Raw genomic sequence first — 18335 nt, 5'->3', positions numbered from 1 at the left:
TTAGGCACGAGAGGGACGCCACAGGGAGCGGTGCTATCCCCCCTGCTTTTCAACTTGGCAATGAAGAACCTGCCGGTCCACCTGGAGAAAGTCCCGGGTGTGCAGCACGCGCTGTACGCGGACGACATCTCCATTTGGACCACGCAGGGCTCTCTCGGAGTAATGGAGGCCAGCCTGCAGGAGGCGGCCACCGCGGTGAACGAGTACGCGAAAAGATGTGGCCTTCATTGCTCCCCTCAAAAATCAGAATTCATGCACATTCGCCCCAACAAAAAATGCACAAACAAGATAGAATTGAGACTTGGATCGGAACCGATACCCGAAAGAAAAGAAATTAGAGTCCTAGGTCTTTTCATCCACCAGCGTAGGCTGGCGACGACCACGCTCGACAAACTAAAGAAGGTGGGAGATCAGGTGGGACGAATGGTCCGCAGAGTCTCGAACAAGAAAGGGGGATTGCGAAGCAAAGACGCCTTGCGGCTGGCCAATGCCTTTGTAACAAGCAGAATCCTGTACTCGACCCCCTATCTCCGCCTCAACAAACACGACCAGAACATCATCGAGGTGATAATACGCAAAATGGCGAAGAAGGCCCTCGATCTCCCGATAACCACATCTAACCTGAGACTCCAAGGTCTGGGTATGACGAACTCCTTCGATGAACTTAGAGAAGCCCACCTCACAGGTCAATACACGCGATTATCGCAGACGCCGTCGGGACGCCGCCTTTTAGCCCGTCTGCACATAGAACACACGACTCTAACCGAGGAGAGAGTAAGACTCCCTCAGGAGTGGCGTTACGCCCTGCACGTAAGACCACTCCCAATTAAGATGTCCAGGGACGACCACGAGGGTAGACGCAGGGCCAGGGCAGAGGCCTTAGCTCACCACTACGGAAGGAAACCCGGGGTATACTACGTGGACGCATCCGGCCCGCACCAAGGCGGGTGGTACACGGCGGCGGTGATCCACGAGTCCAAAACGGTGAACGGGCTCACCTTCAAAGCCCGAAACGTAACTCAAGCAGAGGAAGTCGCCAACGCATTAGCGGCAACACACTCCGATTCCAAGACAATCATAACCGACTCGCGAGGGGCGTGTCGGAACGTCCAACTTGGCTGGGTCCCGTACCTGGCCTACAGGCTACTGCAAAACAACTCGTACGTAGGAGGTCCATCCCACCGCTTCATAGTCTGGGCTCCGGCCCACTCGGGGCTAGGAGGAAACGAGGCAGCAGATGCAGCCGCCCGCGCGCTCTCTAACCGGGCAACCTCGTCCCCCGCCTCCTCTGAAGAAGTAGCGGAAGCCACGCCGTCCTACACTTACAGGGAAATAACGCAGTTATACCAAGATAGACATAAACTGTACCCCATACCGTGTAAAGGATTAACGAGAGCGGAAGAACGCCTGTTCCTCCGCCTTGTCACGAACACCATGATGTGCCCGGCCTCGCTAAAGCACTTTGACCCTGCCTTCTCCGGGGAGTGCCCGCACTGTGGGGAGAAGTCCTCGGACCTCTACCACATGGTGTGGGCGTGCCCCTCCAACCCTGCTTTTACTCCAAACCCAAACCCCACCCGGGAGGACTGGGCGGCGACCCTACTCGCCTGTTGCGACCTGAAAGACCAAAAGGCGATGGTCGAACGAGCTATGGCGGCAGCGGAAGCCACTGGGGTCCCGTACTAGGGACTCCACCTAGTGTTTGTGAGGGGAAGGGCACTAAGCCTGACTCCAGAGCAACCTCCATGTAACTCGCTCTTTTCAGAGTAAATAAACGTTTTTACCACCACCACCACGACCGCGCGTAGTAAAATCCTGTCAGGGTGTTCCGTTTTAATTGAATAAATAATTTGTTCTGTGTATGTCTCAAGCTTTGGAAAGAAAAATCGCACGAGCAAAAATCGTGGTTGATGACAAAATACAGCGTTTTGTGAGGTAGCTAGAATCCAGCATTCATAGCCAAGGTGACGTCAGAAACATGAATAAGCATATCGAGCATTGTGAGGAATTACTTCAGCCGGCTTCAGTCATTTAGCAACACTAGAATGGCTGTCAGCAGCATACTAAGTGAAAACAAAGTAGCAATAAAGTTGGGAATTCAGCAAGGGAAGACTCCTGTGCATAATTTCCCAGGTTCAGTTGACATGCATTATTTATTTTACAATGAAGGTTTCGGACCACACTCATCTGCTAGGAATAACTTTATTAAAAATGCTGCAGAGAATAAAATCGGTAGCAACCGCATAGCCAGAATAATGGCTAACCAAGATTCCCCCTTATATAATGCGCCCCAACCAGCATATTCTAGAATGCATGCGTGAAGTTTTTCGGGTGCACGATACTTCGACGTTATTAATTTTTTACCTTAATTTAATTTCGTGTGAGGGCATGCTTCAAGTGCTTCTGCACTATAAACATTGGTATTCTCATATTTTAAACATATTTGCTCATAAAGAAATTACAACGTACGTGAACACCACAAAACATCACGGCAAAAGCTCTGGAGCAGCTTTTTCAAATTACATTAACTAAGCGAGTGGAAATTGAAAAAAAAATTGTGAAAGATTAGTCAACTTTGACATAACGTCCCTATCTCATTGTGCTGCTGATGTACGTTGCAGACGAGAGAACTAAGGTCGAGTACTGAAAACGAGAAAAAAATTGTACGGGCAGTTCTTCAGGAATCAGTGTAATCATCTCGCGTTACTTCAGAAAACGATAGGGCGGAGTGCATTACATTGCCTTCTATTTTCGTTATGTGCACTTTACACGGGAAAAAATCGGCTGATGGCTCCGGACGCAGCAATCGAATAAAGCGCCTAACTAGGACCTGTATAAAAGGAACATCCGGGTAGCTTGAATACTTAAGGGTGTTTTTGGCAGTTTCGCTCTTCTGCTTTTAGAGTTCTCCAAATATAAACATACCCGATTTAGATGGTTTTTTATTCTTCTAAGTGGATATCATTACCTTCATTTTTTTTAATAGTCATGAAGGAATGCTGGGAATCGTGGCAACTAATTCTAACACGCACGTAAACACGGAAAGACGTGCCTGAGCACATATATATCGAGCACACGCAAGACACTTCAAAAAGCCATTTGCTAAATGACCTCCTCCTTTTGATCAAACCCACCTCTTGCATTCTTTATGCTGTTTTTTTGACCTCGCGTTGGCAGCCGCAGTAGAACTTCGACTTGATGCCAGAAAAGCACCCCTGCCATTTTGATCTCGAAACGATGGGATAAAAAAGAAGTGTGTGCTTTCAAACACGAAACGAGGAAATCAGAGCCGGAACGTGAAGACGAGATGAGTCGGCTGCTCTGAAACACTGATATTGGTATTTTTTTTTAGTGCCCCGCTTTACATCCGGGGTAACGTAATTTGCCGGTTTCCCGTCGAGTTCCCTCTTCCTGGAGCCCTTTCGCTCTTTCTTTAACCGTTTTTTTAGTCCGGTTCATGGGAGTATATGTGCCACTACACTTATCACTCTAGCCTCGTGTCTTTTTCTCAATCGACATAAAATTTGCTTCACTTAGAATATAAGCGGTGAGTGAAAGCACAATGTTAATGGAATAGAATCATCTGAATTCAAGTGTTGGCGGTTTTTTTTCTCCTTTGCTTCTTGACAGGTAACGGCTTCAGGCCATTTCTATATACATTACTCTGAGAATACCCAGAATAAAGCCTCGCATATATCATACCGCCTTTACTGAAAAAAAAAATGCTGCGCCTCTACGCTTCAACCTTCATGCAGTCACTACGGAGAAATAGCAATTGGTAAAACCTATTGTGACCCGCGTGCGTGAGCACGAGCGCAATAAGGAAAGTGCTTTTCTTTTTCTAACAAACACAGCATTGCTCTGATTTCAAAACAGGTTTCAACGTTAAATTCAAAAGTGAGATAGGAAGGTAGCGTGTTAAAAAAAAGTATTTATTTGATCGCTGGACACACTTGCAGTCGAGATAAGGTTATCATTTTTCCTTCTTAGGAAAATGCCGGGGGGGGGGGGGGGGGGGGGGGCCGGAGCGCTGCCCAGCATGCCTTCTGGGTGGGGTCTTTTTGATACAGGAACTACTGATAAATGATAGCGCGAGAACTCTAGAGGAGGCCTATCCTAACTCCTATAAATCAAAGAGAAGTTGGCGTCGAATACCGCTTTCCACACTTGCTTCTGTGTCTTAAAGCTTACAGAAGTCAAGTTTTAATGACATCTGAAGCAACTCAAAACTGAAATGTCAGCTGTTTATTTTCAAATCATTCTTCTTTCAGATACCTCTGCACGGTGTCTTTTTGTGTAGTAAGTATCCAGGTCTCGCCACGCGCTTTGCAATTATTCATTGTCATAAACACGAATTCACGTGCGGCGTAACATGGTTAAGGCGTTAGACTTTGAGAACGACATACACGTAGCTCAGAATCCTGGCGCTCATAAATGTATGTGCGTTGGGGCCAATGTACCCCGTTCCGCCTGTACCACCCAGACCTTTCATTTTAAAATGGATGTTCTGAGGAAGTTATGGGCGCTTTTATTCTTACTCTTAGTTATGGTCACTTCTTAGCAAGCTATGATTTTACTATGGTCACTTAATCTCCGCAATAGAAAAATATCATGGAATATAGTTACTGTTACGCTTCCACTGTTCTTGCTACGAATTGAACTTTGAAAGCGGGTAACGTTAGTATAATTCATAACAGAAAGATAAAGCCAGTAAGTCTAAACTGAACAGCACGTAGGCACGTAGGCAAAATGACGGGCAGGCTGTGCCTGATAAATTGGTAATAATATTAAAGGAAAACTTTTGCGCCAGAACGAGCGCATTACTAGCGCTAGAGGAAAGACAGAGCTGGCAATTACATTTTTTGCGAATTTTATTCTAAGTAGTAGCGAACTGTAACAAACGTAAGAAGTGATCGGGGCGGCGTTAAGAACGAATGCTTCGTGAAAATTCGGAAGAAAAAAATTTTATCATCATCATCATCATTTAATGGCCCTTAAAGACCCCTGGCGGGGTATTACATAAGGGGGGGGGGCGAACATCGAAGCAAGTAATGACATTATTAGGTCAAAAAAAAAATACATATACAAAAAAAGTACAGTAAAACAGTGAAAAAAAAACTGAAAAAAAGTATACAGTGAAGAAAAAGTATACAGTGAAACAATCGTTGCTTGGGGAAGAGAAAAAAAAAAGAAAAACACGTTTATAAATCAGGCAGACAGGTGCAGTAGTATATCAAACAATCATAACATAAAAATAAAACGCAAAGGCAACAGTTACCCACATTGGGATTTCAAGTGCAATGACAGCATTTGGCGGAATTTCAGAGCATCGCGTTCAGTGACAATTAATTCGGGTAGTGAATTCCATTCATTAATGGCAAGAGGCAGAAATGACTTGTTAAATGCGTTTGAGGAGCCATGAAGTCTTAGGATGCTCATGGAGTTGAAAAGACGGCGTGATGTTCGGAGGGGAGGGAGCAGAAGGGAGTGTCGAAGTGAGGGAAAACAATAGTACAATTTATGGAATAATGATAAACGGGCAATTATACGCCTATGCGCGAGAGGCTCGATGTCGGCAGATAATTTTATTTTGGTAATGCTAGAGCGGGTGTCATAGTTGGAGGAAATAAAGCGGGCTGCACGGTTTTGGACGGCTTCTAGGCTGGCTATTAAGTAGGCTTGATGTGGGTTCCATATTGGGGATGCAAATTCAAGTTTGCTACGGACGAAAGTTTTGTAGGCTAGGCTGCGAATGGAAGAAGGGGAGAAACTGAGGTTGCGTCTGATAAAGCCGAGTGTTTTAGATGCATCAGCAGCAATCTTCGTGATGTGCTCGGACCAAGTGAGGTTGCTCGTGATATGGATGCCAAGATACCGGTATGATTCGGCTTTAGTAAGGATGGTTGAACTGAGTGAATAAGCGTAGTCGATATTAGTGCGCTTGCGTGATACCTGCATGTATTTGCATTTCGTTACGTTGAGCGTCATTAGCCATGTGGAACACCAGCTTTCAATCCTGTTTAGGTCGCTTTGGAGCAATTCCTGATCATTGTTAGTAGTTATGCGGCGGTACAGGACGCAGTCATCTGCGAAAAGACGAATTGTCGATGAAATGTCGGAAGGAAGATCATTGATGAAGATTAAAAATAAAAGTGGGCCGAGCACCGAGCCCTGAGGCACACCAGAGAAAACTTTTGTTGTGGGAGAATTGTCATTATCGATAGCAGTGAATTGAGAGCGATCAGTTAGGAAGCAGCGAATCCATTTTAATATCAGGGGATCGAGGCATAAGCATGAAAGTTTAGCTAAAAGGCGTTGGTGGGGTACACGATCAAATGCTTTTGAAAAATCAAGGTAAATGACGTCTGTCTGGAATGAAGAATCTAAGTTTAGGTTAAGGTCGGTAGTGAATTCGAATAGTTGGGTTTCGCATGAATAACCGGATCGGAAGCCGTGCTGATTGGAAAAAAAGAAAGAGTTAGAATCAAGGTGAGATGCGGTTTGTGAATATATAATATGCTCTAATAGTTTGCATGCAATGCAGGTTAAAGAAATTGGACGGTAGTTGGACGGATCATGACGGTTGCCTGCTTTAAAAACTGGTACTACTCGACTTAGCTTCCAGTCGTCCGGAATTAAGCTGGTAGCAATAGATTGATCAAAGATTATTTGCAAAATTTGACTGGAGATTTCCTTGGTGCATTTCAGTATCTTAACTGGTATATTGTCTGGTCCCGGGGCACTTGATACTTTAAGTTTTTCGATGAGGCTTCCAATACCGTTAGCTGTTATAGTAACAGGCGGCATTTGCGAAAATGAAAACTTCGATACAGGAGGAATGTCTGAAGTAGATTCATTGGTGAAAACCGAGGAGAAATAAGAGTTCATTACAGCACTGCGTTCGCCTGATGCGACCACAGAGCCATCCGGGTTAACCAAGGAGATGTGATGCGTAGACCTATTACCTGGCGTAAGGAGATTCCAGAATTTCTTTGGATTGGAGCGCATGATTTCTAGCAAGTCCTGGTGGTAAAATTTCTTTTTTGAGCTTCGTAAAAGTCTCGTGTATTCGCAAAGACACGCGAAATACTTATCCCACCTTGAGACACTGGGAGAATGCTTTGCAAGACGGAAAAGACGTTTTTTTTTCATTAAAAGTTTTCTGAGGGCATTGGAAAACCAAGGTTTGCTGGCATCACCTCGAATGCGTACGAGGGGTACATATAGATGAATAAGTGATATTAATTTTTGTTTGAAGAGCAACCAGTTATCATTGACGGTTCTTGTGGAAGAGGACATACGAAAGTGATGGAAAAACTTGTCTAGCTCAGCAATGATACTTGGAACATCGGCCTTATTATAGTCACGAATGAATTTAACTGAAGGTTGACGAGTAGCGATGGGTATAGATAAGTTAAACAACAAGGTACAATGATCGCTGAAGCCCGGAATGGATGATAATGACTGGACACATTCAGGATCTGAAACAAGAACAAGGTCGAGGGTATTGTTTAGGCGAGTTGAAGTGTGAACTGTTTGCACAAGGTTAAAGGTAAGAACTAAGTTTAGAAACTCACTCGATTGGCCAGAATGTGCGGATAAGTTGTACCAGTCAATATCAGGAAAGTTGAAATCGCCGCATAGTAAGTAAGTTGCATGGGGATAACGGGTATTAAGGTCGAGTAGTATTGAGTACAGTTCATTAACAAATGAAATGTCGCTGTCAGGAGGACGATAGCATGCAAGCAATATGACTGTGCTAGAAGGAAGCAATAACCTTATCGCAACGATTTCATGATTGCAGATGGGCAAAAGAGGAAAAGAAGGCGTGCTCGATTTTACAAAAACCAATACACCACCTCCTCTCCGCATCACCCTATCGCGTCTGTGGACCGTGAAAGATCGGGTATCGTGCAGCAGCTCTTCATTCGAGATGTCCGAGGTCAGCCACGATTCAGTAAATATAGCTATATCAGTATCGCTATCGTTTAGGAAGGCTTCAACGGCATCTTTTTTGGGCAGATAGCTGCGGACGTTGGAAAGTAGAACTGCTAAGGTTTGATAACTCGGGGCTGCGTATGTCACTTGTGGTGACTGACGAAGTAGGTGTGGCGGAGGCCGATGAGCGGATGGCAAACGCTATAACTTCACTTCTTGGACAGAATCTGTTTCAGAGTTATAAATAAATTGACGGTCATTCATCAGGAGCTTGTCGAAACGGATCTTAAATGTGGTGCTTCTTCCTTGGGCGTAAGAATAAAGCTTACTTCTGGCCATTCGCACGCGTTTTGAGTAATCTTCGCGAATTGCAAAAGAAGTATTTTTTAGCTTCGGTCCTGCCGTTAAAATCCTTGATTTTTCCTTGAAACGGGCCAGTTTGACAACTATTGGGCGATTTTTCTCCTCTTGATAACGCCCTATCCTGTGCGCCCGTTCAATGTCATCAGGGCTGACGGTAAGGCTAAGTTTATCTGAACAAAAAGAAATAATCAGAGACTCAGACTGAGCCCAGGTTTCAGCGCGATCATCCTTAATTCCAAAAAAGATCAAATTGCCGCGGCGAAGGCGATTCTCTGCGTCATCATATTTGTCGGCAAGAACTTTAATTTCCGCAGAAAATTTTTCTACATTCGTTTGTGAAGTGCTAGAAGAATTGGGGTCGATTTGTTGATTCAGCTCGGCAATTTTTTCCAGTGCATCAACGCGAGAAGACAAGCGGCTGACCACACCTTCAATATCAGTTTGTGCAGAACGTATTTTTGCGAGTTCAGCAAGGACTATGGCTTGGGACTGTTCTAAGCGAAACAGTGTCTGCGAAATTGATTCAAGCGATACAGGTGTGTCCTCTTCTGTAGGACCAGGATTTAGTTCAACGTCACCCGAGAGGACAAGCAAGAGGCATACCAGGTGGGCGTTGAGACAAAAGTAACATGACAGGCACATTACTCTACGGTAGAAGTCAAGCAGGTCAGCGGGGCACGACACTGCGACCAAGAAGGGGTTGCTAGTACGGACAGAGTTGGCATGAGGTAGGTAACTAACCTGCGCAAAGAGTGGCGGTTTCATGACCACGTTCGTTGCAGTGGCGTGCCCCGAATGGCCCCAGAACGATAGCTGCATTTGTAGTCGAGGCGTGGCTCCTGTGGTGACGGTGGTGTGTGGTTGCCAGGCAGGCGTTTCGACTGTAGCTGGATGTGGCGGATGGAACGTGTCTTCTGCTGTCTTGGCGATGAACACGGGAAGCTGCGAAGCAGCCTCACCGAGGTGACGGGCGGTGGCGGGGTAGATGCTGCCAAGGCAGGAATTCAGCGCAGCAAAGATCCAAAGCAGGAAGGCCTGCGCAAAGAGTGGCGGTTTCATGACCACGTTCGTTGCAGTGGCGTGCCCCGAATGGCCCCAGAACGATAGCTGCATTTGTAGTCGAGGCGTGGCTCCTGTGGTGACGGTGGTGTGTGGTTGCCAGGCAGGCGTTTCGACTGTAGCTGGATGTGGCGGATGGAACGTGTCTTCTGCTGTCTTGGCGATGAACACGGGAAGCTGCGAAGCAGCCTCACCGAGGTGACGGGCGGTGGCGGGGTAGATGCTGCCAAGGCAGGAATTCAGCGCAGCAAAGATCCAAAGCAGGAAGGCCTGCGCAAAGAGTGACGGTTTCATGACCACGTTCGTTGCAGTGGCGTGCCCCGAATGGCCCCAGAACGATAGCTGCATTTGTAGTCGAGGCGTGGCTCCTGTGGTGACGGTGGTGTGTGGTTGCCAGGCAGGCGTTTCGACTGTAGCTGGATGTGGCGGATGGAACGTGTCTTCTGCTGTCTTGGCGATGAACACGGGAAGCTGCGAAGCAGCCTCACCGAGGTGACGGGCGGTGGCGGGGTAGATGCTGCCAAGGCAGGAATTCAGCGCAGCAAAGATCCAAAGCAGGAAGGCCTGCGCAAAGAGTGGCGGTTTCATGACCACGTTCGTTGCAGTGGCGTGCCCCGAATGGCCCCAGAACGATAGCTGCATTTGTAGTCGAGGCGTGGCTCCTGTGGTGACGGTGGTGTGTGGTTGCCAGGCAGGCGTTTCGACTGTAGCTGGATGTGGCGGATGGAACGTGTCTTCTGCTGTCTTGGCGATGAACACGGGAAGCTGCGAAGCAGCCTCACCGAGGTGACGGGCGGTGGCGGGGTAGATGCTGCCAAGGCAGGAATTCAGCGCAGCAAAGATCCAAAGCAGGAAGGCCTGCGCAAAGAGTGGCGGTTTCATGACCACGTTCGTTGCAGTGGCGTGCCCCCTTGTTATGTTATGTTATGAAAACTTTCACTCCATGAAAAAGGGCAAGATATTTTACCTGTGGCCTGCGTTGACTATTCCGAAGCTCCTTAAAAAACTCAAGGCTTAAATACAAGCGCACAATTGTGTCGATATGTTTTTTTATCACCGTAGCTAAAGGGAACATCAGCCACTCTTAATACAAGCTCATTTAGATATCCCATTCATTCGGTTCAAGGGGCATAAACCTATAGCTTTCACTGGCAGGAATGGAAAATATGTCGAATATAATCTATTGTGGAACTGCAAGCTCTGCAGCCATGCCATTCCTTTAACAGCTGTTGTGAGAAATTTTCCTGCTATGTACCGAGCTCCGCAAAAGACGGAACGTTTGCCTGTTATTTAGGAGCCCGCCAATAGGTTGTAGCCAGTGCGACCACGTTTTACAGTGGCGATGACAAAGCAAGCGAATTCATGCGAATGTTAACGGGTACTATAATACTTTTAGGTGCTTATCAGAGCTGGTAAAATAGGAATCCATAGAAAAGGGCAGACATTCGAAAGCAACGGAAGATCTAATTCCCGTCTCTGTTTCTGAAGCATTCTGGAATTTCTCTACACAGGACCGTTCTTTGCGAACAGCAAGACATGACTAACACCGAAATGTATATTTGAGTTATACTTCTGAACTATATTTACTCTACCACAAGAGGTTAAAAAAGATCGCGGCAGAATTTAATTCCGAGACTAGGGAATAACGCACTAGAATAAAAATCTAAATTTTATAATTTGAACCAGTAAGTTTTGCCACTAAAAATACTTTTCTGAGTTTTATGCCTTAGCAGGCTGCACACAGGCCTAACATTCTTCGATGAGAATTTTCAATATTAAAAAATTGTAAGGTCTTGTGATGGAAGTATTAAAAACAATGGTCGATTCTCCCTAGATAGCAAAATCTTTCTTTCAAACTTTTTCCATTGCACGCGTGAAGCACTAAAGGTTGCAATAGAAAACTATTGGGGAACGCTTTTGACGGTAGAAAAAACGTTAATAGCAAAAAAAATGCAAGGCTGTCGAAGCGAGATCGAAGGTTGCCGAGGGCTGGGCCCAGACGAAGACACGTGTTTTTGTCGAAACGTTGACAAGCACCCTGAAGTGTTCCCTCCTTTGGTCACTTTGTGACTGCCAAGCACTATCTAATCGGCCTCTCGAGAGGGTAAGTATGTCGGTCTCGTGAAAGCAAAAAGTGAACACAGGAGCGGTAGCCTCACGGTGTCATGGCAACGTTTCGACAAGCGCAATTTCCTTCGTCAGGGCAAAGCATTTCACTCTGACGCGGTTTGAAAACGGCCTTCATCTGGAGGATGAAGGGCCTTCATCTCAGGAGGAGGAGGTGGCGAGATGGACAGTGTGAACTTGAAAGTCTTGTGCGGGCAGGATAGCTGCTAAAGACACGTGTTATTTTTCCTCTTAGCAGATGCGAGAGTTACTTAAGAAGTGTGCCTTTATGTTAAAAATACGCCTTATATACTGAGTATTACGTTTAATTTAGGAAGAAGCTGTTAACTGCAACCGGAGCCTATACTCAGCTGTCTAAGACAGGGCCTGATTCAGCTCTGGTGCCTCGGCAGCATTTTCAAGCGGAGATGTCACGGGCAATACTGACGTAATTGTAGTAGTAGAAGAGGTGCTATAGTAACAAAAGGCCAAGGTTGCGCAGGCGCGTTTGCTCCACTGTAGTTTTGCTTGGGTCTCCTGACGAATGCCTTAGCGGATGAGCTCCCCATCGCAGAAAGTGCTCCCGAAGGCGACCGCCGATGTGCAATGGCATTTGAGCAAGACGTGTGGTGGAAGCGAAGTTATTCGTGGGCCACATCTTAACGCAGTTTGCGAAGAAGTAAAAAATAACTGATTCACATCCCTCTGTAACGTAGTTTACAGTGATTTCACATTTTGTCGCATACGAACAGTTTTTTCTTTGTGAAGAACACCTTTGGTGAGCTGTGGACGCATACCAATTTTTTGATCTAGTTTCTTTCCATCTTTTTTTTTCGCAGGGAAACGGGGAAGACGAGTGGGACGACATAGAGGACGACGACAGGCGCGACCCCCAGCGGCTATTCGGTAACCAGCTCTACCTGAACTGGTCACATCCCGAGGTGCGACTGAAGGTGATGCGCTCCCTCTCTGTGTGGCTCAACAAAGGAGTGGACGGCTTCTACCTCAAGCATCTCGACAGACTGCAGGTACTCAGGGCGCGAAGGGAGGTGGCGGAGTACTAAATGGTGCACAGAAATGGCGAATGAACGTAATTCAATCAAAGAACCATAGGCGGTTAATAGAAGACCGTAGCTGACAGCGCGCAACGAACGTTCCTTATTACCCTTAGAAGTGATCTCACTCTTGGTTGTCAGAGACAACACCATCAAAATGAAAGCGCGTATTTTGTACAGGAACGAGCGCAGTCATGTCCCACAGCGCCCGTCTAGGTGTCTCTCTCTTTTCATCCCTGTCCAAAGCATGCTGCGCTCATTTTAATGGTGTTGTAAGCTCCTGACGGCAAAGACTAATCACAGTTTGCGAGCAAGAGTAGATGGTCTCTCTTTTCATGCTTGTCCAAAGTCCGTGCTCTCTGTTTTCGAAATGACATACCAACTCGCCCAAGCATCAGTTCTAACAGCATGAAGTTTTCGGCAGATTGAAAAGTGTGTCAGTTAATGTGACGCGTGACTGCAGACATAAAATTCTGTACATCACCCGCAGTGAGTGCTGCCTTTCTACGAAGAAGTACAGCATACTTAAAAAAAAAGCACTTCCAGCTCCCCTCTAATCGAACCAATGTCAGAGTGAGCGATAAGAAGAAAGCCATGTTCTGTAATCATGACGACCGGTTTTTACGCACTAGCCTGCGTGCGGATATGGCAATATAATAAAGATTTTATTCATATTTTCATTATAAATAAAATAAATAGGCGTCACAACATTGTTGCACTTGTATGTCTCACATAATTTAAACCACCTTTTGTCAAACATCATGGCCACCTACAGCTTTTGAAATCGAAGGTGGAACAACGTTGGATCAAGGTTGTATTAAGAATTATTTACATCAAGTGGGTTAATGCAACACAGTGATTTGTTTTTGCTTGTGTTCTGCGTATCGCAACAAAGAAAGCACTAAAGAGTGAAATTTATTATTTTTACACGTTAGGAAGGGTTAAAAATTACAACTGATACACTGACCGACTACCACTGAGAACAAGAAAAGACTAAAAATGTAGTGCATTAGTTTTTCCTTAATTTAAATAATCCATGAGATAGAATATTACATTCTGTACCTGCCTGCTAGGCACATGGTTGTTTGCTAACAGACAGTCCATCTAGTATAGATCGTAGGCACACGTACAGCGCAGGCCTCTGTTCTTCTGTAGTCAAAATAAACTGAAAAACAAAGCGGCTTTTCCCCGTCAAGGAAATCCCTTCCACCCAATGAACCTGCTAGCGTGACAATAGATTGAGGGGACTATTGCCAAGCGTGGAGAGAGGGGACAATCCCCTTTGTCACGCTAGCGGGTTCATGAGAATCGGCCGACGCGATTGGATGAGGGGGGTCCTTTGTCAGGGAAAATCAGGTTCCTTCTTGAGTTTTATCCGACCAACGCGATCGAAACATAAATAGAATTCATATTGGCTGCCACCTAAAGAACAGACAAAAGCAAACAAACAATTCATACTAAATTTTCACCATGAACACTTCCATCATTGTGCTTGCTCGCTCCTTGACAGGTGCAGGACGACCGCGAGCTATACGAAGTTCTGGTGGCGTGGCGCCACCTTCTGGACGAGCAGGACTACGCGGACGAGCGCGGACGCGTGCTCATGACCTCCGTGAGTCTGGCCCAGGAGCTCGCCGAGAGGGGCTCCCTCTTCACGCAGCCCATCGTCGCCCTGTTCGACCTGCTCGACGTGCACGTTCCCCTCGAAGGAGGACCCGAAAACGTGACTCAGATCCTGGCAGCACGCTACGCCCAAGTCACGCAGCAGTGGAGACTCGCTGCGCGTTCCTCGGGAGGGGAAAGCGCCGGAGAGGAGAACGGCACTGGCATCCCAAGCGGCCACGACCGTCGCTGCAGTGGAGTCGCCAACATGGCGGCGGTTAGTGGTGTTGGTGCTTTCTTTGCACGCTTTTCCTTTGGCTTGGGAAGGTGGGATTCGTTGGCCATTTTTCAAATTCTGACAGCAGGAATACGCCGAGGTAAAGACAGCACACTTAACCGAAGCGTCGCGAGAGGCGCTAATATAATTTGAACAGTCATTTTTATGTGTAACTAAGTTTGGCACCCGACATAAATAATTACTAACCGCTTTTGATCCATCTTCTAAACTACTTACTGGGGATCCTCATTTGTCGCATAAAAAAAATGAAAAAAAAATTAAATAAAAAACTTAGAAAACAACGAATCTTTTATGTTTTTTTACATGCTCGCGACAACGCAGCCTGATAGCAAGTTAGGTAGAATAAGACTTCCCCTTGGTGCGGTCATTGAAAGTGCCTGGCTCACTGCACTAAGCAACCTGCAAAAAAGTGGTGCCTGTCAGAAAATATAGAGGCTCCAAACATATTACGGTCTCCTTAGAGCGAGTTCCTATTTTCTCTTTCAAAGGCGAACGTTTGAACTGGCACTAGATAACATATTTGTTTCGCAAATCCTGGCGGCCGCTCCGTTGACTCTGTAGATAATGTAAACGTAGGGAAAAAGAGCAGGGACTGTATTATCTCTTTTAAGACCTTTGCCTTCAGTCTCGTAAGACGACGGCCTCGAATCAGTACAACTTCTTGCCCACTACAAAAAGAAAAAAAAATGTTTTCATAAGACGCAATTTGTGCTTCAGCTCTTGTGCTTCAGAAGTGGGAGCTGAACTGTTCAGAAGAAAAATATCAAGGGTTAACGAAAAGTCTTTTTATTAATTTCAGGATCCGTGGTTCAGCTGGAACGTGGGCGATTCAGAGAGCCCACGCCTGTCTTCGCGGCTTCTGGATGTGGACCCTTTATCAGCATTGTTCACGGTCTGGGGCATGCCCGGCTCGGTATCGCTTTTCTACGGGGACGAGATTGGCATGAAGGACTCTCTGGACTCGACTACAGGGCGTGTAAGTTGTCCCAACCGAGTGATCAAATTTTCGTTTAATAATATTATTAGACCTTGAACAGGATATTAGCATTACAATTCCAGAATTTTTTCACACTATACAAAGAGATGCGCACAAATTCCGTCCTTGACCGTAGATGGCGCAACGCAACAAGGCGGACATGAATTGAAATTGTCATTGCCGTCGCAATCGTGGAATTAAATAGATTGGGAAAACTTCTTAGCCATCCAGCAAGGCAACATGTTTATAATATAAAGTCAGTGCGTGTCGTTCTGCTCGATCAGCCTGTTTGGTACAATTCTCCTAGCACGTGCGTTTTCCAGTATATTGGGATACAAATTTTCGGGTCATTTTCCAAAACGGGTCCTAAAAACGATGACGATTGAAACAAGATCTTCTTTTTTGACGTAGCTGTTCGAATAGCATTTTTCTCAGCTAGCGGTGCAGAGCGAGAGATGAAGATTACTGTTCTAGTATTTCTTTCAGGTATCAGAACTCAAGAAACAGTGCGTGACAGCTGTGTCTTAACAGTATATCCTATTGGGAAAATTCTTGACAGGAGAGGGATTTTTTAAAATATTATTGCTAAACGGCCGACTTGGTTTGCAGCGCAAAAAGAAGGAACACAGGACGAGAATTGTCTAAACCCATAGGCGTCAGTTCAGATATCGAAAGCAATGCGTTGACTTAGCCTACTCTTGGCCATTTAGAACTTTCTTATGCACTGCGAAAAAGTTAGTTTCTTTGTGTTTTTCTGGCGTATTATAACTTGCTTTTTTCCTCAAACGTTTTTTTCTGGAGCTGTTCCGCTCTGCAAGCATTTTTTACTGGACGAACCACAAGCGAAAAGAGCCTTTTCGTTTATTTTAGATAACTTTTCCTGGAACTGTAGTGACTATTCAAAGGATGGGTGTACATTTCGAAGAGAACTAGAAGTCTTCTGAAAATCACCTCCGGAGAATTTCTCCGATAGTTTTTAATTTACTGCCGTGTTATTTATGTGTGTACAGAGCACAGCTTCTCAGTTCATCATGTAGTAACTATTTCAAGCAGTTTTCAGCAATTGCCATCTGCTTTTCCGTGCGTTAATTGCTATGGCTTCAAAAAAACTTCCACAAACTTTTTCCTTCGCAGCCATTCCGGACAGGGCAGCTGGCACCCATGCAGTGGAGTGACGCGGCGCACGGTAACTTCTCGTCACCGGCATCTAGACCCTGGATGCCCGCGCACCCGGACCACGTGATTAAGAACGTCGACAACGCCAGCGAAGTGATCGACACTTTGGCAAGAGCTGCCGAGCTGCGGAGCAGCGTCGTCACGCTGTACATGGCCGGCGTGCCGTCGCTCCGACACCGCCGGTGCAACACACGCCTTGTCCGTCGTTCCGGCGAGGTGTTCGCCATGGAGCGCTTCTACCCGCGTCGGGCTCGCTACGCCGTGGTGGCGAACTTTGCCTCCCGCGGACTGACCCGCGACCTCTCTGACCTTGGGTTCGAAGGGAACGTGGTGGCGGGAACGTGTTCCAGCCTGCCCACTAGGGTGAACTTTCGCGAGCTGTATCTGGAGCCCGGTGAGGCACTCTACGTTGAGATCACAAGTTGAAGAGAAGGTTCACCTCCGTTTGTGATGTTACTTGACGATCAATCGCCGCTTCCTTGCGATGCCGGACGTTACCGAACCTTCATTCTTGGAGTCATTGTGCATGGACACTTACAAGAAACCGTTGTGTGAGTGCATAGTGGAGTCGAACCGCTCAGTGAGCAGTCCTTTGCTTTCAAAGATGTGATGAGAAGTGGCTTCCTTGTGAATCAGCAATATATGTCAAAAGACAATTATGGTGCCAAATATTCACTCGGCCTTCCTGCCCTTGGAGTCATCGTGGTAGAGGCTACTCTCTGTGAAAGAAGTGTTTTGGACTTCTGTGCCAGTCTTGAAGTGATTTTGTGCATGAGAGAAATATGACGTGGATGTTTTGGTAGCTTGACAGCAGTAATCTCTGAAACTTCCGGTCGTCGAAACGTTGATTACTGGTTTGGAGTGCGAAACAGTAGCTTGTATATGAGATGGTACACGGCGCCATCAGAAGGCAAGAGTTTCGGATGGGGAAGTTTCTCTAAAAGGAAGAGCGAACAGTTTGTAGCACTCGTGCAGATCAGAAGTGAACGCTGCCATGGCAGCAGGAGCACAACACACCAGAAAGGCTCTTTAGCTTTATAAAGCTGCACTGCTACGCTGCTGTTGCTGCGTATTAAGGAGCTGTGCTTCGATGCTGCCCACCTCGAGAAATGCGGTTCTACCCAATGAACACGCAGAAGATGGCGTCCAGGTTCTGTCCATCTTTCGATGAGCCCATCGTTTCCGGTGTAGATTTTTCGTAGTGATTGTACGGGCAGTAAGAAGTGAAGTGGATTCCCTGTAATCGTGCGTTGGAGCAAAATGTATCGCGTGTACTGTTCGTGTGTCTTGTGCCAGTGAACACCACCTCAAGGTTGAGCGAGAAAACGAGCATGGGTGTGGTTTTCCTCCTTGAGGTTCTTTCCTGGAAAAATAATTTTTGAGAGGAAATGGTGGTTTCTTTTTTCTTTGCAGAAGTCACGCTGACAGGAAAACGTTCCAAAGAGCGCTCACCTGCAATGGAAGCATTCACTCATTTGCAAATCACCTTAGGACGGCACTAGGACGGCAAAAGGACTTCCCTGAAGTGCGTGAAAACTTAGCATCAACTGTATGTTTATGTAGTGTGTCTTCATCATTTGTGTTTATAGGTCTGATAAACATTTCGTACCAGTGCGCGTTATTAATATTTCATTTGTACACACAGTACGTTTAAGCGTGAATCTGTTGAAGGAATTACATATCTGTATCATATAGCAGTCCCCCGAACGATCATAAAAGGAGATACTTGAAAGATAAGAAATTTATTGACAGCTTAATACTT

The 18335-nt window shown here is 46.1% G+C and overlaps 3 protein-coding genes across 3 annotated transcripts in view; 2 read left to right on the top strand and 1 right to left on the bottom strand.

Annotated features, from left to right (window-relative positions):
* Nucleotides 1–18080, top strand: part of LOC149331289 (uncharacterized) — a 135622-nt gene extending 117542 nt beyond the window's left edge. Inside the window, exons 3-6 of the mRNA XM_089556432.1 lie at nucleotides 12306–12494; nucleotides 14032–14400; nucleotides 15221–15397; nucleotides 16532–18080. Coding sequence (XP_089412558.1) covers nucleotides 12306–12494; nucleotides 14032–14400; nucleotides 15221–15397; nucleotides 16532–16999 — 1203 coding nt within the window. The 3' untranslated portion in view covers nucleotides 17000–18080. The remainder of the gene's footprint in view (nucleotides 1–12305; nucleotides 12495–14031; nucleotides 14401–15220; nucleotides 15398–16531) is intronic.
* On the top strand, nucleotides 47–1686 carry LOC149331291 (uncharacterized). Its single transcript, XM_089556433.1, has one exon. It carries the CDS (start codon nucleotides 61–63, stop codon nucleotides 1684–1686), a length of 1626 nt encoding a protein of 541 aa, XP_089412559.1. The 5' UTR covers nucleotides 47–60.
* Nucleotides 8789–10242, bottom strand: LOC149331290 (uncharacterized). Its single transcript, XM_089555740.1, has 2 exons — nucleotides 9043–10242; nucleotides 8789–8984 (listed from the first exon to the last, which is right to left on the bottom strand). Exons 1-2 carry the CDS (start codon nucleotides 10240–10242, stop codon nucleotides 8943–8945), a joined length of 1242 nt encoding a protein of 413 aa, XP_089411866.1. The 3' UTR covers nucleotides 8789–8942.
* Nucleotides 18081–18335: the final 255 nt, after the last annotated feature.

The sequence above is a fragment of the Amblyomma mixtum genome, chromosome 8 (assembly GCF_055824585.1).
Source record: "Amblyomma mixtum isolate Tamu chromosome 8, ASM5582458v1, whole genome shotgun sequence".
In the NCBI taxonomy this organism is placed as follows: domain Eukaryota; kingdom Metazoa; phylum Arthropoda; class Arachnida; order Ixodida; family Ixodidae; genus Amblyomma; species Amblyomma mixtum.
The sequence above is the reverse complement of the archived record's forward strand: the minus strand, read 5'-3'. Positions and strand labels throughout refer to the sequence as shown.

Excerpts from the sequence above, each read along its gene's own strand:
- LOC149331291 (XM_089556433.1), top strand. The coding sequence starts at position 61 with ATGAAGAACCTGCCGGTCCACCTGGAGAAAGTCCCGGGTGTGCAGCAC.
- LOC149331290 (XM_089555740.1), bottom strand. The coding sequence starts at position 10,242 with ATGAAACCGCCACTCTTTGCGCAGGCCTTCCTGCTTTGGATCTTTGCT. Across the intron at positions 8,985-9,042 it reads AACCGCCACTCTTTGCGCAG|TGTCGTGCCCCGCTGACCTG; the intron begins GTTAGTTACCTA and ends TCTTGGTCGCAG.